Here is a 26073-nt window from a genome sequence, read left to right on the forward strand (position 1 = left end):
CGGTCCCTAAGGGTCAGGTGCGCTGCTGTGAGAGTGTAGGGATACTCTGGTCCCTAAGGGTCAGATGCACTGCTGTGAGAGTGTGGGGATACTCCGGTCCCTTAGGGTCAGGTGCATTGCTGTGAGAGTGCAGGGATACTCTGGTCCCTAAAGGTCAGGTGTGTTGCTGGGAGAGTGTAGGGATACTCCGGTCCCTAAGAGTCAGGTGTGCTGCTGTGAGAGTGTAACGATACTCCAGTCCCTAAAAGTCAGGTGTGTTGCTGTGAGAGTGTATGGATACTTCGGTCCCTAAGTGTCAGGTGTGCTGCTCTGAGAGTGTAGGGATACTCCGGTCCCTAAGGGTCAGGTGCACAGCTGTGAGAGTGTAGGGATTTCAGTTCCTAAGGGTCAAGTGCGCTGCTGTAAGAGTGTAGGGATACTTTGGTCCCTACACTCAGGGTCAGGTGTGCTGCTGTGAGAGTGTAGGGATACTCAGGGTCCCTAATACCCCTTTCACACAGCCCAAAATTTCCCGGGTTATTGCACATGAACGCGCACCAACCCGGGAAATTTCTCGGTGTGAAAGGGTACAGGGTCAAAATCCCGGGATTCCTGCCCCGGCATTTCAACCATGCAATCGACCAGGGTTGGTCCCGGGATCCTCCCGGGAACCTGGTCTGTGTGAACGGGAGCCGGGTCAATGCGCCCCGGCTCCTGTTCACTTTCTATGTAGCAGGCGGCGCTTGGAGATCACGTGATCTCTTGCGCCGTCACCGCTGCCGGGCTACTGACTGCGGTATGCAAGGGGTCTTACCCGGGAATGTCCCTGCATGATCCAGGGACCGTATTCCCGGGTAAGACCCCTGCATATCTGGTGTGAAAGGGGTATAAGGGTCAGGTGTGCAGCTGAGAGAGTGTAGAGTTACTTCCGTCCCTAAGGGTCAGGTGTGCAGCTGTGAGCGTGTAGGGATACTCCAGTCCCAAAGGGTCAAGTGCGCTGCTGTGAGAGTGTAGGGATACTTTGGTTCTTAAGTCAAGTGTGCTGCTCCTAGAGTGTAGGGACACTCAAGGTCCCTAAGGGTCAGGTGTGCTGCTGTGAGAGTGTAGGGATACTCCGGTCCCTAAGTGTCAGGTGCGCCACAGTGAGAGTGTGGGGATACTCCGGTCCTTAAGGGTCAGGTGTGCTGCTGTGGGAATGTAGGGATACTTCGGTCCCTAAGGGTCAGGTGTGCTGCTGTGAGAGTGTAGGGATATACCAGTCCCTAAGGGTCAGGTGTGCTGCTGTGAGAGTGTAGGGATACACCGGTCCCTAAGGGTCAGGTGCGCTGCTGTGAGAGTGTAGGGATACTCCGGTCCCTAAGGGTCAGGTGCGCTGCTGTGAGAGTGTAGGGATATTTCGGCCCCTAAGGAACTGAGTAGCAAAGTAGTCTAGAGCTGCAGCTGCTGGGCTTAAGCCTCCGTCTCTGAATCCGGCTAAAGTTGCAAGAAGGTTCAGCTGAGCTAATACTGAAAGTAATCTGCAAGTGGATCACCACATTAATAATCAGATTTGCCAGTGTGGCCCATGATATCAATTATGTCAGTATGAACAGCCGGAAGTGGGCAGCTAGCTTCCTGGTAACAGTAACTACATTAAACTGCCATTGGCTATGCACCTACACCCCAGGAGCTGGCTTAAATTAAGGGCGTCAATCCCACCCATTACCAGAACCCTTAGCATTGTGTTCTCACCATCACCGAGAACTGACGTGCAGCGGTTTCCGGCACTAGTAGACCCCTTTCACCTTATGCAGCTCTGCTGTATTCTTGGTAATCAGAGTATAGCTGACAACACTTGCCAATGTATTATTTAATGGCTAGCACAAAGAACAAATGGGGGCAGAGGCAGTCTCATGAGGGCACGATAAGACCTGGCTACTACACAAAGCCCTTTATGTTTGTGTTGTATGTAGAAGAACAAAAAGCCCACTTCCCAGCTGGAAGATAAGACAGACCTTACGGGAAAGGTGACGGCAGCGCGCTCCTATTTTGAGGCAGTTGGTTATTCATGGCTGTTACACGAAACGATTATTATTCATATGTGGATTTCTCAGCAACACACCGCTTCTAGCACGAATGAAGCAACGAGAGATGAGAGAAAAGAGACAAGGGGGGTTAGATTTACAAAAGCTTCTAAAACAGCCAATTGATGGCATTGCCCATAGCAACCAATCGGATCTAACATTTCTCTATTGCATTCTAGAAAATAATACATATGTCTTGTCTGTTTTAGAAGCTTTAGTGAATTTACCCCAAGGAGAGGAGAAATGAAGAGCATGGCTGGTGGAAAGAACACTCCTACCACTGTGGAGCCTCTGCCTCTCCTCCCGTGGGTGTTTAGCTGTGCCTCCACCCTGGGTAGCATGCCTGTGTCTCAAGGCAACACCGTCTGGAGACTAAAGTAATTTGTCCAAGATAGATGGCACCTAATTAAATGAATTCCCTAAAACGGCCCTCTAGCGTGGAGGTGGTACAAAATGTCAACACTCTGACTGTTGATATTAACATATTGATTTTGACATTGCCAGAAAATTGACATTTTGGGGGGAATTTCAAATGTTCACACGCCACCTAGCTCCCATCTGAAGTGACAGGAGACAGAGGGGCGATATTCAAATGGCCCCCGTTATCGCCCCTATCGTGCTCAGTACAGCAAAGCACCTAAACCTGACTAAACTAATGGGCATGATCCTAAAGAGGCCCACGACCAAACGGGTCTCTTTACACAGATTTCAGCTTGCTCCCTCCGGGAGTAGCGAGATGAAATTAACTTGTTACACCTGTCGGCAGTAACATTAGACTATTGCCAGCGGGCGAGAAAGGGGGCGGGAGGGAGAGACGGACATTTGAATCTGGCCCTTTGAATGTCAACTGTCGAGTAGTATTTTAAGGTGACTGTAACCTTAAGAAACATAGGGGGAGATTCAAATGTATGAAAAATCAGTTGGGTGTCTGTATTTCCCTGTCTATTAGATAACAAAAAACAGACTCCCAACTGACTTTTCAAACATTTGAATCTCCCTCATAACATTTGTCGGCAGATAAGAACCACTTGGCCCATCTAGTCTGCCCCTTTTTATTTTTACATTATTTTTTATCTCTAACCTTATTTGATCCTTATTTCTTTGTAAGGATATCCTTATGTCTATCCCATGCATGTTTAAATTGCTCTACTGTCTACACCTCTACACCTCTGATGGGAGGCTATTCCACTTGTCCACTACCCTTTCTGTGAAGTAATTTTTCTGCATATTTCCCCTGAATGTCCCCCCTTCCAGTCTCAGTGCATGTCCTCGTGTCCTATTGCTTCTCTTCATTTGGAGAATGTTTCCCTCCTGGACTTTGTTAAAACCCTTGATATATAGGTTGAGTATTCCTTATCCAAAATCACACATTTTTGGGTCCCCTACTGAGATAATGACACACATATATATATATATATATATATATATATATATATATATATATATATACCTGTATTTGAAAGTTTCTATCATGTCCCCCCTTTCCCTTCTCTGCTCCAAACTATACATATTGAGATTTCTTTGTCTTTCTGGGTATGTATTGTGATTTAGGCCATGCACCATATTAGTTGCCCTTCTTTGTACAGCTTCTAATGTATTAATATCCTTTTGAAAATATGGCCTTCAGAATTGAACACAGTATTCTAGATGAGGCCGTACCAATGACCTATACAGTGGCATTATTAAGCTGAACATAAACCTAAAACAGACTATTGACATTAACGTCAACAATTTGTCCATATCAAAATTTAGACCATGTTGACATTTAGTGTCAACATAATGACTGCAAACCCTCTAGTACAATAGTTTTCCACGTTTAGTAATCTTCTTGGAGCCCAATATCAGTAACAGCTTGGGGACAGGACTGGAAGAGATGGCTCAGGTACCTGCGTAGTTCATATATGCGGCTATACTTCCTATTAAAAGACCAAATCAAAAATACAAGACCCAATACAATGCACAGGTTATTATTTAAAAGTTTCCGGAGCTTACAGTGTACCTATCAGAAAGTGTTAGTACACTGTGTATAGGAAAAGGTCAGGTCAGTTTAAGCGGTAGTCCCCAAATGGCTCATAGGCCTAGTGCAGCCACAGTAACGCATGTAGATGTATACGCTGTAGATTCTCACATTGATCATTCCTTGCATTGGAATGGTGAAAACAGGAGGCGCCAACCTCCTCCCTGGTACCATTGCAATATAAGCCGGAGTTTTTACCAGTTATACCTGGGTATGTCCAGAAGTCAATGTTACTGGTTTTTTTTTATGTAAACTATATATACACACTGGAGCTCACAGGAGGCCTTTTTTAAACACAGCCGTTTGTCATCTTTAAGCTAAGTCCACAATCTGACTCCCTGGCTGAAACTCCACCTTAATTAAATGAGTTCACAGAACTTTCCTGCATTATTTTGTAAGTTACAGCTAAGCTGTGTTATGTATGGGTAACAGCTGTGGGGCTAGAGATGGCTTTTCCTGGGAACACCACCTCTCCTGCATAAAACCAGTGAATATGAGACCTACCCTCTCCCCTGTGATTTACTCCATAACAGTGAATACAAAGTTCCAGCCTACGTTCAGGTGGAGATAGACTTTAGTCTGGGACCTTGAGCAAAAATGGTTAAAAATCATTGTCCTGTTCTGTGTATTCATGTTAGCATGTGTTTCTTTGCAGCTGACAAACGTTCTGTAGGATATAAGACCCCCCCACCCTCCACCATTTCTTAATAATAAGTTAATGTCACTATAAGAACATTTAAATGTCAGATTGCTGTGTCTGATAAACAAGGAGCTGTGAAGCGCTCATGTGACTAATATCGGGCGTAGAGAACAATGGGGGTCATTCCGAGTTGATCGCTCACTAGCAACTTTTTGGAGCGCTGCGATCAGGTTAAATCTCGGCAAAACTGCGCATGCGTATGTACCGCATTGCGCAGGTGCGTCGTACGGGTACAAAAAGGATTGGTGCTGGGCAATGGGTTTAACGAAGAATCCATTCGCACAGCCGGTCACAAGAAGATTGACAGGAAGAGGGCGTTTGTGGGTGTCAACTGACCGTTTTCTGGGAGTGTTTGGTAAAACGCAGGCGTGTCCAAGCGTTTTCCGGGGGCGGGTGTCTGACGTCAATTCCGGGACCAAAAAGACTGAAGTGATCGCAGAGGCTGAGTAAGTCCAGAGCTACTCAGAAACTGCACAAACTGTTTTTGTACCGCAAAGGCGTTTGCACACTTGCAAAGCTAAAACACACTCCCCCATAGGCGGCGACTATCTGATCACAGCGCTGCAAAAAGTTGCTAGCGAGCGATCAACTCGGAATGACCCCCAATGCTCAAGAAGTGGAAGGTCTCCAATACCTCATTCCCACCAATGTGTTTAAAATTTGTGAACATGTTCAGTATCCTCTGTAAAGCGCTGTGCAATATGGTAGTGCTATAAAGTGAAGGGTTACATGGTAGTGCTATACAAACATTCTAATAATTTTGTGAAGTCTGTTCCATTTCCAACACAGATGCGCAGTGGGAGCCAAGGCGCACGCTGCCTCTCCAAAAGCTTCCACTGCAATGAGTAACAGTACAGACCTGGACGGAGGACTACTCATAACCGCATACGTAATGCAAATGTGCTGGGAAGGAGCAAATTAATACAGCAGAGAGCAGGGGAACAAAGAGCAGAGGGGGGGGCAAGACAGAGCAGCAGACAGAGAGGGAGCACCTACATGGGTGGTGTCATCAAGCCCCTGAGCCGCCAACTTTCTGAGTGCGGGAGACTGTCCTACTCACTCGGGTGTATAGTAGATTGCCCTGAACTTCGGGAATCTCCTGGACATTCTGGCAGAGTATGTAAGTGTGGTTATAAACGCTTGTACAAGCTACACCTTAGTGCTTATTACTAATCCTAACACAACGCTCACTGTAAATCCCAACCAAGACATGAAGATCAATGGACAGGCTGCCGATAATTCCTGATAAGATCAGTCTGTGGAAGCCAGCAGGATTTCTGATATATTACTGCCCCAAAGAGCTTACAATCTGTAGAATAATCTGACATACAGCATGTACCCAGCATGGTGAATACCCCTGCTTGTGGCTGGATATATACTGTCACCTACGCAGCACTGCATTTCTCCCTATCCCTATTTTGCACCGTGACTGTGCACCAATCTGTTTGAATATTATAAATCTGTCAAAGCATAAGCTGACATTTACAATACATAATAAGAACACTCTGTCATTGTGAGTCTAAACACACCCACACAAGGAAATCATTGCTGGGAAGCAATAAATTATCACCTGCTACTAATCACTTATTTGTATTGGATGAAGGCTGAGCCTGGCTGGTGGAGATCGAGCACTTTCTTAGAGGCCTGTGTTCCGTGTCGTCATGACCTGGCTTCCCGACATTGATGCAAGGGAGGAGACTGAGCCTTACTAGTGCCAACCGCTTCTACTGGTTGTTACCGATTGTATTGTGTTGTGATGTGGTTTAGTACAGGGACAGGCAACCAGAGGCTCGGGGAGGAGGGGGGGGGATACAATGGCAGTCTCACAACTCCTGGAGAGCTAGAGTGTCCAAGTCTGGTTTATCACACACAGAGAAGATGGAATGTAACACACATACATACACTTCAAGCATCTCTGTGTGCTTACTGATACAAGACATAACCGCATATGTAAAGCAAATATTTATTTTACTGACAAGTGCTAATCTAGTGCAATGCAAGGTCATTGGGGCATTGCAAACCGAAGGCTTCAACGGAATGGTTAGGACAATATTGGATCTCGTCGTGGCCCACATAAACGCTGCCATGGAGTAGGAGAGAATATAGAGGGGATTTTAATAAATATATAGTGTTGAAGGAGTGGTTTAGACCAGTTGAATGCAGGATAAATGTTAATATATACATATAGAACAAAAAAACAAACAAACAAACAAAAAAAAAAAGCTGAGGGAGAGAGAGTGGCGTCTGCATCTATATCTGCGTCAGCGGCAGGAACTTCTGGTAGTAACTCTTGGTGACATCAATCATGAGTTCCTGTGTGCATTCTGGCAGCTCTCCAGAGAACAGGCCTAAAGGGTTAAACACAAGAAATCAGACCAAAAAGAAAGGGAGTAAGTACAGTGCTGAAATGTAAGTGGTGTCCATAGAGACAAGCTGGGAACGCTATCAGTCCAGGTGCTGCCAATTCAGTGAAATCAGATATTCATGAGGTTTCCGATGAGGGACATTAAGCGTAGGGGTTGCTCTATTATGTGTCATAGGTTTAGTATTGTGAAATTAGTGGCCCAAATGCAGTTCCTGTAGTAAGATGTTCTCTGTGTACTCTCCGACTACCAGCCTAAAAATGGTGCAGTGCCCAACACTGCTTATTCCACTGTCCTTTGTGTTCTACTTGGCGAGCTGCAGCAACTAATCAGAGCTCACTGTACAAGCGGCAGAGGGGAGAATACATTCCCATTGCGCCCTGCGAGGGATTACCAACTGTACTGTCACCCACAGCCTCCAGTGTGACACGTCATACATAATTCAGTACTAAGAACACTACATTTTTGGTAATAAAAATAGAGTATTGGCACATGAACCCTGCATTGTGATTGCAAAGGGAGTCTATAAGAATTACACACATGTATTATTTCTATATATGTATAGGCAAGAGACCGCAAACAATCATAGATAACACGGTGCAAAATAATTATGTATATATATTTATATTTATTTTTTTATTTTTTTCACACCCTCAGAGGGTGGAAAAGGAGGTTCAGAAAATCAGTCCCAAGTGCGGTTATCCCTGTCAGAACTATTGCGTAGATATATGTATGGCTAAAAGCCTCTTTTGTTCAGGTGTTTCTATTGGTGTGAGGGTCTATTCCTAGAAGTACAAAGAATTTATGTACAAGCAAGAACATCCTAATTAAAGCCATCCAAGGAAGACTTGGGGGGCAGATGTATTAAGCCTAGAGAAGGGATAAAGAAGTGATAAAGCAGTGATAAGTGCAATGTGATAACACACCAGCCAGTCAGCTCCTGTCATTTTTACAATCTGTAATGATTGGCTGGTGCGTTATCACCTTGCGCTTATCACTGCTTAATCACTTCTTTATCCCTTCTCCAGGCTTAATACATCTGCCCTTCGGTTACAAGAGTCTAGATCTGGTGCATCAAGTTTCTAAAGGGGGGTACTCACGGAGCGATCGCTGCTTAAAATCTAAGCAATCTGACTAGATTGCTTAGATTTTAAGCATGATCGCTCCGTGTGTACCCCCCCACAGCGATAGCGATGCGCGGGCTATCGCAAGATTGGCCTGCATGCAGGCCAATCTAGCAGGTCGCTCATTTCACCCGCTGGGTGAAATGAGCGCCCCCCCGTCTCCCCCCGCATGCTCAGCACACATCGCGCTGTGCTGAGTGGTTAGCTCAGCACACATCTCTCCCACATCGGCCAGTACTGGCCTTAACGCATCGCAAGCACATTTCACGGGACCCCGGGCATCTCACATGTAAGTGTTAGTGACTGAAAATGTAATATGGTGTCCAGCACGAACTATAAAATTTATAAGCATTAAGATTTGTCATTGTATTGAGCTCTATCCCAGTATTTGTTGTATTTAAAGTGCATCTGGCCTTACTAATACCCCTTTCATATCGTCTGGGGCGGGTCGCACCTAGGAGTCTGACACGGGAGATCCCAGTGTGCGCCCCGCTGCCTGCAATCCAGCATATTGCCGGGTTGGTGACGTGGCGGGGGCAACGCTTGGAGATTACATGAATAACCCATGTTCATAGGTGGCGGCCTGAAAGGGATATAACAGGTGGCTTATACCCCTTTCAGACCGCCACCTATGAACATGGGTTATGGGCACATGAGCACACATAACCCATGTTCAGGTGCAGGGGTGAAATACCGGTTTGAACGACCCAGTATTCCAACTCTGGTAGTGTGTTCAACCCGGCTCGCTGTGCGTTGTGAACAGGAGCCGGGTCGATGCGACCCGTTTCCTGTTCACTCTCTGTGTACAGGCGGCGCTTGGAGATCATGTGATCTCCAAGCGCCGCCACGTCACGTGCGACGTCACCAACCCAGCAATATGCCAGGTTGAACGCAGCGGCAGCAGGGTGCCTGAGGCAGGTCGCACCGTGGGAGCTCCCATCACAGGCTCCCGGGTGCAACTCGCCATATGCGGTCTAAAAGGGGTATTACTGAGAGGAATGGCCGGTTGTCAATTTTACTCAGTCTTCATAGTATATTCCACTTTAGGATAAAGGTATTTTTGTGTGATTGAGATTATTATATATTATGGCTGCCACTCTTGATACAAGCCTAAAAATAAGAATTTACTCACCGGTAATTCTGTTTCTCGTAGTCCGTAGTGGATGCTGGGAACTCCGTAAGGACCATGGGGAATAGCGGGCTCCGAAGGAGGCTGGGCACTCTAGAAAGATCTTAGACTACCTGGTGTGCACTGGCTCCTCCCACTATGACCCTCCTCCAAGCCTCAGTTAGGTACTGTGCCCGGACGAGCGTACACAATAAGGAAGGATTTTGAATCTCGGGTAAGACTCATACCAGCCACACCAATCACACCGAACAACTCGTGATATGAAACACAGTTAACAGTATGAAACGATAGAGCCTCTCAACAGATGGCTCAACAATAACCCGATTTAGTTAACAATAACTATGTACAAGTATTGCAGATAGACCGCACTTGGGATGGGCGCCCAGCATCCACTACGGACTACGAGAAACAGAATTACCGGTGAGTAAATTCTTATTTTCTCTAACGTCCTAGTGGATGCTGGGAACTCCGTAAGGACCATGGGGATTATACCAAAGCTCCCAAACGGGCGGGAGAGTGCGGATGACTCTGCAGCACCGAATGAGAGAACTCCAGGTCCTCCTCAGCCAGGGTATCAAATTTATAGAATTTTGCAAACGTGTTTGCCCCTGACCAAGTAGCTGCTCGGCAAAGTTGTAAAGCCGAGACCCCTCGGGCAGCCGCCCAAGATGAGCCTACCTTCCTTATGGAATGGGCATTGACAGATTTTGGCTGTGGCAGGCCTGCCACAGTATGTGCAAGCTGAATTGTACTACAAATCCAACGAGCAATAGTCTGCTTAGAAGCAGGAGCACCCAGCTTGTTGGGTGCATATAGGATAACCAGCGAGTCAGATTTTCTGACTCCAGCCGTCCTGGAAACATATATTTTCAGGGCCCTGACAACGTCTAGCAACTTGGAGTCCTCCAAATCCTTAGTAGCCGCAGGCACCACAATAGGCTGGTTCAGGTGAAACGCTGACACCACCTTAGGGAGAAACTGGGGACGAGTCCTCAATTCTGCCCTATCCATATGAAAAATCAGATAAGGGCTTTTACATGATAAAGCCGCCAATTCTGACACTCGCCTGGCTGATGCCAGGGCCAATAACATGACCACTTTCCACGTGAGATATTTCAGATCCACGGTTTTTAGTGGCTCAAACCAATGTGATTTCAAGAAATTCAACATCACGTTGAGATCCCAAGGTGCCACAGGAGGCACAAATGGGGGCTGAATATGCAGCACTCCTTTCACAAATGTCTGAACTTCAGGTACTGAAGCTAGTTCCTTTTGAAAGAAAATCGACAGAGCCGAGATCTGTACTTTAATGGAGCCTAGTTTTAGGCCCATATTCACTCCTGCTTGCAGGAAATGCAGAAATCGACCCAGTTGAAATTCCTCTGTTGGGGCCTTTTTGGCCTCGCACCATGCAACATATTTCCGCCATATGCGGTGATAATGTTTTGCCGTAACATCTTTCCTGGCTTTAATAAGCGTAGGAATGACTTCCTCCGGAATGCCCTTTTCCTTCAGGATCCGGCGTTCAACCGCCATGCCGTCAAACGCAGCCGCGGTAAGTCTTGGAACAGACAGGGGCCCTGCTGTAGCAGGTCCTGTCTGAGCGGCAGGGACCAAGGGTCCTCTGAGATCATCTCTTGAAGTTCCGGGTACCACGCTCTTCTTGGCCAATCCGGAACCACGAGAATTGTGTTTACTCCTCGCTTTCTTATTATTCTCAGTACCTTTGGTATGAGAGGTAGAGGAGGGAACACATACACTGACCGGTACACCCACGGTGTCACTAGGGCGTCCACCGCTATCGCCTGAGGGTCTCTTGACCTGGCGCAATACTTCTCTAGTTTTTTGTTTATGCGGGACGCCATCATGTCCACCTGTGGACGACCCCATTGATTTACAATCATTTGGAAGACTTCTGGATGAAGTCCCCACTCTCCCGGGTGGAGGTCGTGCCTGCTGAGAAAGTCTGCTTCCCAGTTGTCCACTCCCGGGATGAACACTGCTGACAGTGCTAGTACATGATTCTCCGCCCATCGGAGAATTTTTGTGGCTTCTGCCATCGCCGTCCTGCTTCTTGTGCCGCCCTGTCGATTCACATGGGCGACTGCCGTGATGTTGTCTGACTGGATCAGCACCGGCTGGTGTAGGAGCAGGGATTTTGCTTGACTTAGGGCATTGTAAATGGCCCTTAGTTCCAGAATATTTATGTGAAGGGCAGTCTCCTGACTTGACCATAGTCCTTGGAAATTTCTTCCCTTTGTGACTGCCCCCCAGCCTCGTAGGCTGGCATCCGTGGTCACCAGGACCCAGTCCTGTATGCCGAATCTGCGGCCCTCCAGAAGATGAGCACTGTGCAGCCACCACAGAAGAGACACCCTGGTTCGTGGAGACAGGGTTATTAAACGATGCATCTGAAGATGCGATCCGGACCACTTGTCCAACAGGTCCCACTGAAAGATTCTGGCATGGAACCTGCCGAATGGAATTGCTTCGTAAGAAGCTACCATCTTTCCCAGGACCCGCGTGCAGTGATGCACCGATACCTGTTTTGGTTTTAGGAGGTCTCTGACTAGAGAAGACAACTCCCTGGCTTTCTCCTCCGGGAGAAACACTTTTTTCTGGGCCGTGTCCAGAATCATTCCCAGGAACATTAGACGTGTCGTGGGGACCAGCTGTGACTTTGGGATATTCAGAATCCAACCGTGCTGGCTCAGCACTTCCTGAGATAGTGCTACTCCCACTAACAACTGTTCCTTGGATCGTGCCTTTATTAGGAGATCGTCCAAGTATGGGATAATTAAAACTCCCTTTTTTCGAAGGAGTATCATCATTTCCGCCATAACCTTGGTAAATACCCTCGGTGCCGTGGAGAGTCCAAACGGCAGCGTCTGGAATTGGTAATGGCAATCCTGTACCACAAATCTGAGGTACTCCTGGTGAGAATTGTAAATGGGGACATGCAGGTAAGCATCCTTGATGTCCAGGGATACCATGTAATCCCCCTCGTCCAGGCTTGCAATAACCGCCCTGAGCGATTCCATCTTGAACTTGAATTTTTTTTATGTATGTGTTCAAGGACTTCAAATTTAAAATGGGTCTCACCGAACCGTCCGGTTTCGGTACCACAAATAGTGTGGAATAGTAACCCCGGCCTTGTTGAAGTAGGGGTACCTTGATTATCACCTGCTGGGAATACAGCTTGTGAATTGCCGCTAGTACTGCCTCCCTGTCTGAGGGAGCAATCGGCAAGGCGGATTTTAGGAAACGGCGGGGTGGAATCGCCTCGAATTCCAGCCTGTATCCCTGAGATACTATTTGAAGGATCCAGGGATCCACCTGTGAGCGAACCCACTGATCGCTGAAATTCCTGAGGCGAGCCCCCACCGTACCTGGCTCCGCCTGTGAAGCCCCACCGTCATGCGGCGGACTTGGAAGAGGAAGCGGGGGAGGACTTTTGTTCCTGGGAACCTGCTGTTTGCTGCAGCTTTTTTCCCCTGCCTCTGCCTCTTGACAGAAAAGACCCTCCTTTTCCCCGCTTGTTTTCTGGGATCGAAAGGACTGAACCTGATAAAATGGCGCCTTCTTAGGCTGTGAGGGGACATGGGGTAAAAATGCTGACTTCCCAGACGTTGCTGTGGAAACTAGGTCGGAGAGACCATCCCCAAATAATTCCTCCCCTTTATAAGGCAAAACTTCCATGTGCCTTTTGGAATCTGCATCTCCAGTCCACTGGCGAGTCCATAAGCATCTCCTAGCAGAGATAGATAGTGCACTTACTTTAGATGCCAGCCGGCAGATTTCCCTCTGTGCATCTCTCATGTATAAGACTGAGTCTTTGATATGGTCAATTGTTAACAGGATCGTGTCTCTGTCTAGTGTGTCAATATTTTCTGACAGGTTATCTGACCATGCAGCGGCAGCACTGCACATCCAAGCTGACGCAATCGCTGGTCTGAGTATAATGCCTGAGTGTGTATATACGGACTTCAGGATCGCCTCCTGCCTTCTATCAGCAGGTTCCTTAAGGGCGGCCGTATCCTGGGACGGTAGTGCCACCTTTTTTGACAAACGTGTGAGCTTGTGGTACCTGGATGTAAATCAGAAATATTTAACACCTCTTTCATTCAATCATGCAGCGAATGGCCTTAACGGGCATTAAATTTGACTCATCGTCGTCGACACTGGCGTCAGTATCCGTGTTGACATCTACTTGTGCCACCTGAGATAACGAGCGTTTTAGAGCCCCTGATGACTTTTGAGACCCTTGGACAGGCACGAGCTGAAGACTCGGCTGTCCCACAGTCGGCATGTCGTCAAATTTTTTATGTAAGGAGTCTATACGTGCACTCATTTCTTGCCATAATACCATCCACTCAGGTGTCTGCCCCGCAGGGGGTGACATCTCTGCTAAAGGCATCTGCTCCCCCTCCACATCATTATCCTCCTCAAACATGTCGACACAGCCGTACCGACACACTCCACACACACAGGGAATGCTCAAATAGAGGACAGGACCCACAAAAGCCCTTTGGGGGGACAGAGTAAGAGTATGCCAGCACACACCAGAGCGCTATATATATACAGGGACTAACTGAGTTATGTCCCTAATAGCTGCTTATACTGTATACAGTGCCAATTTAGTGCCCCCCCTCTCTTTTCCCTCTTACTGTACTGTAGAAATGCAGGGAAGAGCCAGGGAGCTTCCTTCCAGCCGAGCTGTGAGGGAAAAATGGCGCCAGTGTGCTGAGGAGATAGGCTCCGCCCCTTTTTCGCGGCCTATTCTCCCGCTTTTTTTGGGATTCTGGCAGGGGTATTTACCTCATATATAGCCCCAGGGGCTATATATTGAGGTATTTTAGCCAGCCAAGGTGTTTTTATTGCTGCCTCAGGGCGCCCCCCCCCAGCGCCCTGCACCCTCAGTGACCGGAGTGTGAAGTGTGTATGAGGAGCAATGGCGCACAGCTGCAGTGCTGTGCGCTACCTTGGTGAAGACAGGATGTCTTCATGCCGCCGATTTTCCGGACCATCTTCCTGCTTCTGGCTCTGTAAGGGGGATGGCGGTGCGGCTCCGGGACCGAACATCAAGGCTGGGCCTGCGGTCGATCCCTCTGGAGCTAATGGTGTCCAGTAGCCTAAGAAGCCCAATCTGGCTGCAAGCAGGCGAGTTCGCTTCTTCTCCCCTTAGTCCCTCGCTGCAGTGAGCCTGTTGCCAGCAGGTCTCACTGAAAATAACAAATTCTAAGACTATAATTTTCTAAGAGCTCAGGAGAGCCCCTAGTGTGCATCCAACCTCGGCCGGGCACGAAATCTAACTGAGGCTTGGAGGAGGGTCATAGTGGGAGGAGCCAGTGCACACCAGGTAGTCTAAGATCTTCCTAGAGTGCCCAGCCTCCTTCGGAGCCCGCTATTCCCCATGGTCCTTACGGAGTTCCCAGCATCCACTAGGACGTTAGAGAAAAAGGAGATATCACCAAAATGTTGATGTATTAAAAGCATGGCTTTCAAGTCTCCGAGTGCCGCCCTTCCTCTTTGCTGTACAATGGGGAAGGCACTGGAGCAGGTATAGTCCCCCCTGGGGGGCCGACAGAGTGCCAGATTCACACATGGAATTATATATATATTTTTGTGCACTGTCATCAGGAAGATTCCTGGTGAACTTCTGCAACTATTAAAGCACTGTAACGTTGACGTTATGCCGCGTCTAGTACAGTTATCGCATCATTTTATATGTTTTCATATATTTATCTACATCTCTATACACTAAGTCATACAGTTTGTGCAATGTAGCATCAGACAAGTCATAATACTTGTTAACGACCAGTCTCTAGAGTGTTGCTTCAAAGGGACCGTTCTTTTCAATCTTCAAAACCCAGGGGGGGAGATGTATGAAGAGCTAAGTGTCAAATGTCCTATAACTAGCACTATTTGAGCCTTGGTATGTATCAAAGCAGATAACGTAGAGGTAAGACATCAGCACTAGGCTGGTGTGCTGTGGCTAATGCAGGGATTGCTGGAGGGAAAGGGGGGAGGGATGTTAAAATAAGAATTTACTTACCGATAATTCTATTTCTCGTAGTCCGTAGTGGATGCTGGGGACTCCGTCAGGACCATGGGGATTAGCGGCTCCGCAGGAGACAGGGCACAAAAAGTAAGCTTTTAGGATCACATGGTGTGTACTGGCTCCTCCCCCTATGACCCTCCTCCAAGCCTCAGTTAGGTACTGTGCCCGGACGAGCGTACACAATAAGGAAGGATATTGAACCCCGGGTAAGACTCATACCAGCCACACCAATCACACCGTATAACTTGTGATCTGAACCCAGTTAACAGTATGACAAACGTAGGAGCCTCTGAACAGACGGCTCACAACAAATAACAACCCGATTTTTTTGTAACAATAACTATGTACAAGTATTGCAGACAATCCGCACTTGGGATGGGCGCCCAGCATCCACTACGGACTACGAGAAATAGAATTATCGGTAAGTAAATTCTTATTTTCTCTAACGTCCTAAGTGGATGCTGGGGACTCCGTCAGGACCATGGGGATTATACCAAAGCTCCCAAACGGGCGGGAGAGTGCGGATGACTCTGCAGCACCGAATGAGAGAACTCAAGGTCCTCCTCAGCCAGGGTATCAAATTTGTAGAATTTTGCAAACGTGTTTGCCCCTGACCAAGTAGCAGCTCGGCAGAGTTGTAATGCCGAGACTCCCCGGGCAGCCGCCCAGGATGAGCCCACTTTCCTTGTGGAATGGGCCTTGACAGATTTAGGTTGTGGCAAGCCTGCCACAGAATGTGCAAGTTGAATTGTGCTACAAATCCAACGAGCAATCGTCTGCTTAGAAGCAGGAGCACCCATCTTGTTGGGTGCATACAATATAAGCAGTGAGTCAGACTTTCTGACTCCAGCCGTTCTTGAAATATATATTTTCAATGCCCGGACCCCGTCCAACAACTTGGAATCCTCCAACTCGTTAGTAGCCGCAGGCACCACAATAGGCTGGTTCAGGTGAAACGCTGACACCACCTTAGGCAGAAAATGAGGACGCGTCCGCAGTTCTGCCCTGTCCGTATGGAAAATCAGATATGGGCTCTTATATGATAAAGCCGCCAATTCTGATACTCTCCTGGCTGAAGCCAGGGCCAGTAGCATGGTTACTTTCCATGTAAGATACTTCATCTCCACCGATTTGAGCGGCTCAAACCAATGGGATTTTAGAAAATCCAAGACTACATTAAGATCCCACGGTGCCACTGGGGGCACAACCGGGGGCTGTATATGTAGTACTCCTTTAACAAAAGTCTGGACTTCAGGAACTGAAGCCAATTCTTTCTGGAAGAAAATCGACAGGGCCGAAATTTGAACCTTAATGGACCCCAATTTGAGGCCCATAGACAATCCTGTTTGCAGGAAATGTAGGAATCGACCCAGTTGAAATTCCTCCGTGGGGGCCTTCCTGGCCTCACACCACGCAACATATTTCCTCCAAATGCGGTGATAATGTTGTGCAGTCACCTCCTTCCTGGCCTTTACCAGTGTAGGAATGACCTCTTCCGGAATGCCTTTTTCCTTTAGAATTCGGCGTTCAACCGCCATGCCGTCAAACGCAGCCGCGGTAAGTCTTGGAATAGACACGGTCCCTGCTGAAGCAGGTCCCGTCTTAGAGGTAGAGGCCACGGATCCTCCGTGAGCATCTCTTGAATTTCCGGGTACCAAGTTCTTCTTGGCCAATCCGGAGCCACTAGTATCGTTCTTACTCCCTTTTGCCGTATAATTCTCAGTACTTTTGGTATGAGAGGCAGAGGAGGGAACACATACACTGACTGGAACACCCACGGTGTTACCAGAGCGTCCACAGCTATTGCCTGAGGATCTCTTGACCTGGCGCAATACCTGTCCAGTTTTTTGTTGAGGCGGGACGCCATCATATCCACCATTGGTTTTTCCCAACGGTTCACAATCATGTGGAAGACTTCTGGATGAAGTCCCCACTCTCCCGGGTGTAGATCGTGTCTGCTGAGGAAGTCTGCTTCCCAGTTGTCCACTCCCGGAATGAATACTGCTGACAGTGCTATCACATGATCTTCCGCCCAGCGAAGAATCCTTGCAGCTTCTGCCATTGCTGTCCTGCTTCTTGTGCCGCCCTGTCTGTTTACGTGGGCGACTGCCGTGATGTTGTCCGACTGGATCAACACCGGCTGACCCTGAAGCAGGGGTTTTGCCAGACTTAGAGCATTGTAAATCGCTCTTAGCTCCAGTATATTTATGTGAAGAGACATCTCCAGGCTTGACCATACTCCCTGGAAGTTTCTTCCTTGTGTGACCGCTCCCCAGCCTCTCAGACTGGCATCCGTGGTCACCAGGACCCAGTCCTGTATGCCGAATCTGCGGCCCTCTAACAGATGAGCACTCTGCAACCACCACAGAAGAGACACCCTTGTCCGTGGCGATAAGGTTATCCGCTGATGCATCTGCAGATGCGATCCGGACCATTTGTCCAGCAGATCCCACTGAAAAGTTCGTGCGTGGAATCTGCCGAATGGAATCGCTTCGTAAGAAGCCACCATCTTTCCCAGGACTCTTGTGCATTGATGCACAGACACTGTCCCTGGTTTTAGGAGGTTCCTGACAAGTTCGGATAGCTCCCTGGCTTTCTCCTCCGGAAGAAACACCTTTTTCTGAACCGTGTCCAGAATCATTCCCAGGAACAGCAGACGTGTCGTCGGGGTCAACTGAGATTTTGGAAAATTCAGAATCCACCCGTGTTGTTGCAGCACTAGTTGGGTTAGTGCTACTCCGTCTTCCAGCTGTTCTCTGGATCTTGCCCTTATCAGGAGATCGTCCAAATAAGGGATAATTAATACGCCTCTTCTTCGTAGAAGGATCATCATTTCGGCCATTACCTTGGTAAAGACCAGAGGTGCCGTGGACAATCCAAACGGCAGCGTCTGAAACTGATAATGACAGTTTTGCACCACGAACCTGAGGTACCCTTGATGTGAAGGGCAAATTGGGACATGCAGGTAAGCGTCCTTTATGTCCAGGGACACCATAAAGTTCCCTTCTTCCAGATTCGCTATCACTGCTCTGAGTGACTCCATCTTGAACTTGAATTTTTGTATGTACAGGTTCAAAGATTTGAGATTTAGAATAGGTCTTACCGAGCCGTCCGGCTTCGGTACCACAAATAGCGTGGAGTAATACCCCTTTCCCTGTTGTAGGAGGGGTACCTTGACTATCACCTGCTGAGCAAACAGCTTGTGAATGGCTTCCAATACCGTCGCCCTGTCTGAGGGAGACGTTGGCAAAGCAGACTTTAGGAACCGGCGAGGGGGAGACTTCTCGAATTCCAACCTGTAACCCTGAGATACTACCTGTAGAATCCAGGGGTCCACCTGTGAGCAAGCCCACTGTGCGCTGAAATTCTTGAGTCGACCCCCCACCGTTCCTGAGTCCGCTTGTAAGGCCCCAGCGTCATGCTGAGGGCTTTGCAGAACCCTGGGAGGGCTTCTGTTCCTGGGCAGGGGCTGCTTGCTGCCCTCTCTTACCCCTTCCTCTGCCCCGAGGCAGATATGACTGTCCTTTTGTCCGCTTGTTCTTATAGGAACGAAAGGACTGCGGCTGAAAAGACGGTGTCTTTTTCTGTTGGGAGGGGGTCTGAGGTAAAAAAGTGGATTTTCCGGCAGTTGCCGTAGCCACCAGATCCGATAGACCGACGCCAAATAATTCCTCCCCTTTATACGGCAATACTTCCATATGTCGTTTGGAATCCGCATCACCTGACCACTGTCGCGTCCATAAACTCCTTCTGGCAGATATGGACATCGCATTTACTCTCGATGCCAGAGTGCAAATATCTCTCTGCGCATCTCGCATATAAAGGAAAGCATCCTTTAATTGCTCTATAGTCAATAAAATACTGTCCCTATCCAGGGTATCAATATTTGCAGTCAGGGAATCCAACCAGACGACCCCAGCACTGCACATCCAGGCTGAGGCGATGGCTGGTCGCAGTATAACACCAGTATGAGTGTATATACTTTTCAGGGTAGTTTCCAGCCTCCTATCAGCTGGATCCTTGAGGGCGGCCGTATCAGGAGACGGTAACGCCACTTGTTTTGATAAGCGTGTGAGCGCCTTATCCACCCTAGGGGGTGTTTCCCAGCGCGCCCTAACCTCTGGCGGGAAAGGGTATAATGCTAATAACTTTTTTGAAATTAGCATTTTTCTATCTGGGTTAACCCACGCTTCATCACATACATCATTTAATTCCTCTGATTCAGGAAAAACTACAGGTAGTTTTTTCACCCCCCACATAATACCCCTTTTTGTGGTACTTGTAGTATCAGAGATATGCAAAGCCTCCTTCATTGCCGTGATCATATAACGTGTGGCCCTACTTGAAAATACGTTTGTTTCATCACCGTCGACACTAGATTCAGTGTCTGTGTCTGGGTCTGTGTCGACCGACTGAGGTAAAGGGCGCTTTACAGCCCCTGACGGTGTCTGAGACGCCTGGGCAGGTACTAACTGGTTTGCCGGCCGTCTCATGTCGTCAACTGATTTTTGTAATGTGCTGACATTATCACGTAATTCCATAAACAAAGCCATCCATTCCGGTGTCGACTCCCTGGGGGGGTGACATCACCATTATCGGCAATTGCTCTGCCTCCACGCCAACATCGTCCTCATACATGTCGACACACACGTACCGACACACAGCAGACACACAGGGAATGCTCTTATCGAAGACAGGACCCCACTAGCCCTTTGGGGAGACAGAGGGAGAGTTTGCCAGCACACACCCAAGCGCTATAATATATATATGGGAACAACCCTATATAAGTGTTGTTCCTTATAGCCGCTTAAATATATAAAAATATCGCCAAAATATGCCCCCCCCCTCTGTTTTACCCTGTTTCTGTAGTGCAGTGCAGGGGAGAGTCCTGGGAGCCTTCCTCACAGCGGAGCTGAGCAGGAAAATGGCGCTGTGTGCTGAGGAGAATAAGCCCCGCCCCCTATTCCGGCGGGCTTTTCTCCCGGAGTTTTAGACATTTGGCATGGGTTAAATACATACATATAGCCTTAATGGCTATATGTGATGTATTCTTTTGCCATAAAAGGTATTATATATTGCTGCCCAGGGCGCCCCCAGCAGCGCCCTGCACCCTCCGTGACCGTCTGGTGTGAAGTGTGTGACAACAATGGCGCACAGCTGCAGTGCTGTGCGCTACCTTCATGAAGACTGAAGAGCCTTCTGCCGCCTGTTTCCGGACCTTCAATCTTCAGCATCTGTAAGGGGGGTCGGCGGCGCGGCTCCGGGACGAACCCCAGGGTGAGACCTGTGTTCCGACTCCCTCTGGAGCTAATGGTGTCCAGTAGCCTAAGAATCCAATCCATCCTGCACGCAGGTGAGTTGAAATTCTCTCCCCTAAGTCCCTCGATGCAGTGAGCCTGTTGCCAGCAGGACTCACTGAAAATAAAAAACCTAAAAAACTTTTTCTAAGCAGCTCTTTAGGAGAGCCACCTAGATTGCACCCTGCTCGGACGGGCACAAATACCTAACTGAGGCTTGGAGGAGGGTCATAGGGGGAGGAGCCAGTACACACCATGTGATCCTAAAAGCTTACTTTTTGTGCCCCGTCTCCTGCGGAGCCGCTAATCCCCATGGTCCTGACGGAGTCCCCAGCATCCACTTAGGACGTTAGAGAAAACATCTCATCGGTACTGCGTTCTGCTTTGCCTTGATAAAACCCCTGAATGCGCTAAACTGATCGGCCTCTTCTTTTGAATCAATCTGAGAGCCAGAAACTAGATGTGGCTTGGGGATATAGAAGTACCATAAAGGCAGGCAGGATAGTTTGAAATAACACAGGAATTACTTACTTTTCATCTAATATAAATATATTAGAATATCCAATAGTTATACATTATTACCAGGTGCTCATAATCCATTTATTTTCTAAACTACAAAAGATACATAAAATAAAGAATGCATGCTTTATTTTGGAAAGAGAACCCGTTATAGCTTGCACCAACACTTTCAACCCAAAATTGAAGTCAAGTATTTAGCTCAGGAGTTTCCCAAACTCCAACATTACAGTTGAGGTTTTAAGGATATCCACGCTTCAGCACAGGCGACTTAACTAGTACCTCAGTCAATTTGGACTCAAGCATGGATATCCTTAAACCCTGTACTGTAATGGCAGAGTTTGGGAAACTCTGACTTAGCATATAGCAGGGAAACCTAGGGCTATACAACTGACTGTTGAGTCCACTATATTGATTTTCCTAATTAATTGGACTTACCAGGGCATCCGGAAAATACGGTGAATGGAGGGACCACTGTTTCAGGGGGCAAAACGGTATTGTCCAAAATCTTGCAACAATCCTTTAGAACGCACCTTCGGCCCTGTAAGAAGAGTAAATGGGAAATAACAGCAACTATAATAAAAGGAAAATAAGAATTTACTTACCGATAATTCTATTTCTCATAGTCCGTAGTGGATGCTGGGGACTCCGAAAGGACCATGGGGAATAGCGGCTCCGCAGGAGACTGGGCACAAAAGTAAAAAGCTTTAGGACTACCTGGTGTGCACTGGCTCCTCCCCCTATGACCCTCCTCCAAGCCTCAGTTAGGATACTGTGCCCGGACGAGCGTACACAATAAGGAAGGATTTTGAATCCCGGGTAAGACTCATACCAGCCACACCAATCACACCATACAACTTGTGATCTGAACCCAGTTAACAGCATGATAACAGAAGGAGCCTCTGAAAAGATCGCTCACAACAACAATAACCCGATTTTGTAACAATAACTATGTACAAGTAATGCAGACAATCCGCACTAGGGATGGGCGCCCAGCATCCACTACGGACTATGAGAAATAGAATTATCGGTAAGTAAATTCTTATTTTCTCTAACGTCCTAGTGGATGCTGGGGACTCCGAAAGGACCATGGGGATTATACCAAAGCTCCCAAACAGGCGGGAGAGTGCGGATGACTCTGCAGCACCGAATGAGAGAACTCCAGGTCCTCCTCAGCCAGGGTATCAAATTTGTAGAATTTAGCAAACGTGTTTGCCCCTGACCAAGTAGCTGCTCGGCAAAGTTGTAAAGCCGAGACCCCTCGGGCAGCCGCCCAAGATGAGCCCACTTTCCGTGTGGAATGGGCTTTAACAGATTTTGGCTGTGGCAGGCCTGCCACAGAATGTGCAAGCTGAATTGTACTACAAATCCAACGAGCAATCGTCTGCTTAGAAGCAGGAGCACCCAGCTTATTGGGTGCATACAGGATAAACAGCGAATCAGATTTTCTGACTCCAGCCGTCCTGGAAACATACATTTTCAGGGCCCTGACTACGTCCAGCAACTTGGAATCCTCCAAGTCCCTAGTAGCCGCAGGCACCACAATAGGCTGGTTCAAGTGAAAAGCTGAAACCACCTTAGGGAGAAATTGAGGACGAGTCCTCAATTCTGCCCTGTCCGTATGAAAAATTAGGTAAGGGCTTTTATAGGATAAAGCCGCCAATTCTGAGACACGCCTGGCTGAAGCCAGGGCTAACAGCATTACCACTTTCCATGTGAGATATTTTAAGTCCACAGTGGTGAGTGGTTCAAACCAATGTGATTTTAGGAATCCCAAAACTACATTGAGATCCCAAGGTGCCACTGGAGGCACAAAAGGAGGCTGTATATGCAGTACTCCCTTGACAAACGTCTGAACTTCAGGAACAGAAGCCAGTTCTTTTTGGAAGAATATTGACAGGGCCGAAATTTGAACCTTAATGGACCCTAATTTGAGGCCCATAGACAGTCCTGTTTGCAGGAAATGCAGGAAACGACCCAGTTGAAATTCCTCTGTAGGGGCCTTCCTGGCCTCGCACCATGCAACATATTTACGCCAAATACGGTGATAATGTTGTACGGTTACATCCTTCCTGGCTTTGATCAGGGTAGGGATGACTTCATCCGGAATGCCTTTTTCCTTCAGGATCCGGCGTTCAACCGCCATGCCGTCAAACGCAGCCGCGGTAAGTCTTGGAACAGACATGGTCCCTGCTGGAGCAGGTCCTTTCTTAGAGGTAGAGGCCACGGGTCTTCCGTGAGCATCTCTTGAATTTCCGGGTACCAAGTCCTTCTTGGCCAATCCGGAGCCACGAGTATAGTCTTTACTCCTCTCCTTCTTATGATTCTCAGTACTTTTGGTATGAGAGGAAGAGGAGGGAACACATACACTGACTGGTACACCCACGGTGTTACCAGAGCGTCCACAGCTATTGCCTGAGGGTCCCTTGACCTGGCGCAATATCTGTCCAGTTTTTTGTTGAGGCGGGACGCCATCATGTCCACCTTTGGTTTTTCCCAACGGTTCACAATCATGTGGAAGACTTCTGGGTGAAGTCCCCACTCCCCCGGGTGAAGATCGTGTCTGCTGAGGAAGTCTGCTTCCCAGTTGTCCACTCCCGGAATGAACACTGCTGACAGTGCTATCACATGATTCTCCGCCCAGCGAAGAATCCTTGCCACTTCCATCATTGCCCTCCTGCTTCTTGTGCCGCCCTGTCTGTTTACGTGGGCGACTGCCGTGATGTTGTCCGACTGGATCAACACCGGCTGACCCTGAAGCAGAGGTCTTGCCTGACTTAGGGCATTGTAAATGGCCCTTAGTTCCAGGATATTTATGTGAAGTGACGTTTCCATGCTTGACCACAAGCCTTGGAAATTTCTTCCCTGTGTGACTGCTCCCCAGCCTCTCAGGCTGGCATCCGTGGTCACCAGGACCCAATCCTGAATGCCGAATCTGCGGCCCTCTAGGAGATGAGCACTCTGTAACCACCACAGGAGAGACACCCTTGTCCTTGGAGACAGGGTTATCCGCTGATGCATTTGAAGATGCGATCCGGACCATTTGTCCAGCAGATCCCACTGAAAAGTTCTTGCGTGGAATCTGCCGAATGGAATCGCTTCGTAAGAAGCCACCATCTTTCCCAGGACCCTTGTGCATTGGTGTATTGACACTTGGCCTGGTCTTAGGAGGTTCCTGACTAGGTCGGATAACTCCTTGGCTTTCTCCTCCGGGAGAAACACCTTTTTCTGTACTGTGTCCAGAATCATCCCTAGGAACATCAGACGTGTCGTCGAAATCAGCTGCGATTTTGGAATATTTAGAATCCATCCGTGCTGTCGTAGTACTACTTGAGATAGTGCAACTCCGACCTCTATCTGTTCTCTGGACCTTGCCCTTATCAGGAGATCGTCCAAGTAAGGGATAATTAAGACGCCTTTTCTTCGAAGAAGAATCATCATTTCGGCCATTACCTTGGTAAAGACCCGGGGTGCCGTGGACAATCCAAACGGCAGCGTCTGAAACTGATAGTGACAGTTCTGTACCACAAACCTGAGGTACCCTTGGTGAGAAGGGCAAATTGGGACATGGAGGTAAGCATCCTTGATGTCCAGAGACACCATATAGTCCCCTTCTTCCAGGTTCGCTATCACTGCTCTGAGTGACTCCATCTTGAACTTGAACCTTTTTATGTAAGTGTTCAAGGATTTCAGATTTAAAATGGGTCTCACCGAGCCGTCCGGCTTCGGTACCACAAACAGCGTGGAATAATACCCCTTTCCCTGTTGTAGGAGGGGTACCTTGATTATCACCTGCTGGGAATACAGCTTGTGAATGGCTTCCAATACCGCCTCCCTGTCGGGGGGAGACGTTGGTAAAGCAGACTTCAGGAACCGGCGAGGGGGAGACGTCTCGAATTCCAATTTGTACCCCTGAGATACTACCTGCAGGATCCAGGGGTCCACTTGCGAGTGAGCCCACTGCGCGCTGAAATTCTTGAGACGGGCCCCCACCGTGCCTGAGTCCGCTTGTAAGGCCCCAGCGTCATGCTGAGGACTTGGCAAAAGCGGGGGAGGGCTTCTGTTCGTGGGAAGAGGCTGTCTGCTGCAGTCTTTTTCCCCTTCCTCTGCCCCGGGGCAGATATGAGTGGCCTTTTGCCCGCTTGCCCTTATGGGGACGAAAGGACTGAGCCTGAAAAGACGGTATCTTTTTCTGCTGCGAGGTGACTTGGGGTAAAAAGGTGGATTTTCCAGCCGTTGCCGTGGCCACCAGGTCCGATAGACCGACCCCAAATAACTCCTCCCCTTTATACGGCAATACTTCCATATGCCGTTTGGAATCCGCATCACCTGACCACTGTCGTGTCCATAATCCTCTTCTGGCAGAAATGGACATCGCACTTACTCTTGATGCCAGAGTGCAAATATCCCTCTGTGCATCTCGCATATATAGAAATGCATCCTTTAAATGCTCTATAGTCAATAATATATTGTCCCTGTCTAGGGTATCAATATTTTCAGTCAGGGAATCCGACCAAGCCACCCCAGCACTGCACATCCAGGCTGAGGCGATTGCTGGTCGCAGTATAATACCAGTATGTGTGTATATACTTTTAAGGATATTTTCCAGCTTTCTATCAGCTGGTTCCTTGAGGGCGGCCGTATCTGGGGACGGTAACGCCACTTGTTTTGATAAGCGTGTGAGCGCCTTATCTACGCTAGGGGGTGTTTCCCAACGCGCCCTAACCTCTGGCGGGAAAGGGTATAATGCCAATAACTTTTTAGAAATTAGCAGTTTTTTATCGGGGGAAACCCACGCTTCATCACACACCTCATTTAATTCAT

At 48.2% G+C, this 26073-nt stretch overlaps 1 protein-coding gene across 3 annotated transcripts in view; it reads right to left on the reverse strand.

Moving 5' to 3' along the window:
• Window positions 1-6708: 6708 nt before the first annotated feature.
• Window positions 6709-26073, reverse strand: part of DCTN5 (dynactin subunit 5) — a 53994-nt gene continuing 34629 nt past the window's right edge. For all 3 annotated transcript variants that reach the window (XM_063934736.1, XM_063934737.1, XM_063934735.1), the window contains exons 5-6: window positions 21688-21790; window positions 6709-7107 (exon numbers count right to left, since the gene is read on the reverse strand). In XM_063934736.1, coding sequence (XP_063790806.1) covers window positions 7010-7107; window positions 21688-21790 — 201 coding nt within the window. In that variant the 3' untranslated portion in view covers window positions 6709-7009. The remainder of the gene's footprint in view (window positions 7108-21687; window positions 21791-26073) is intronic.

The sequence above is a fragment of the Pseudophryne corroboree genome, chromosome 7 (genome assembly GCF_028390025.1).
Source record: "Pseudophryne corroboree isolate aPseCor3 chromosome 7, aPseCor3.hap2, whole genome shotgun sequence".
Taxonomy (NCBI): Eukaryota; Metazoa; Chordata; class Amphibia; order Anura; family Myobatrachidae; genus Pseudophryne; species Pseudophryne corroboree.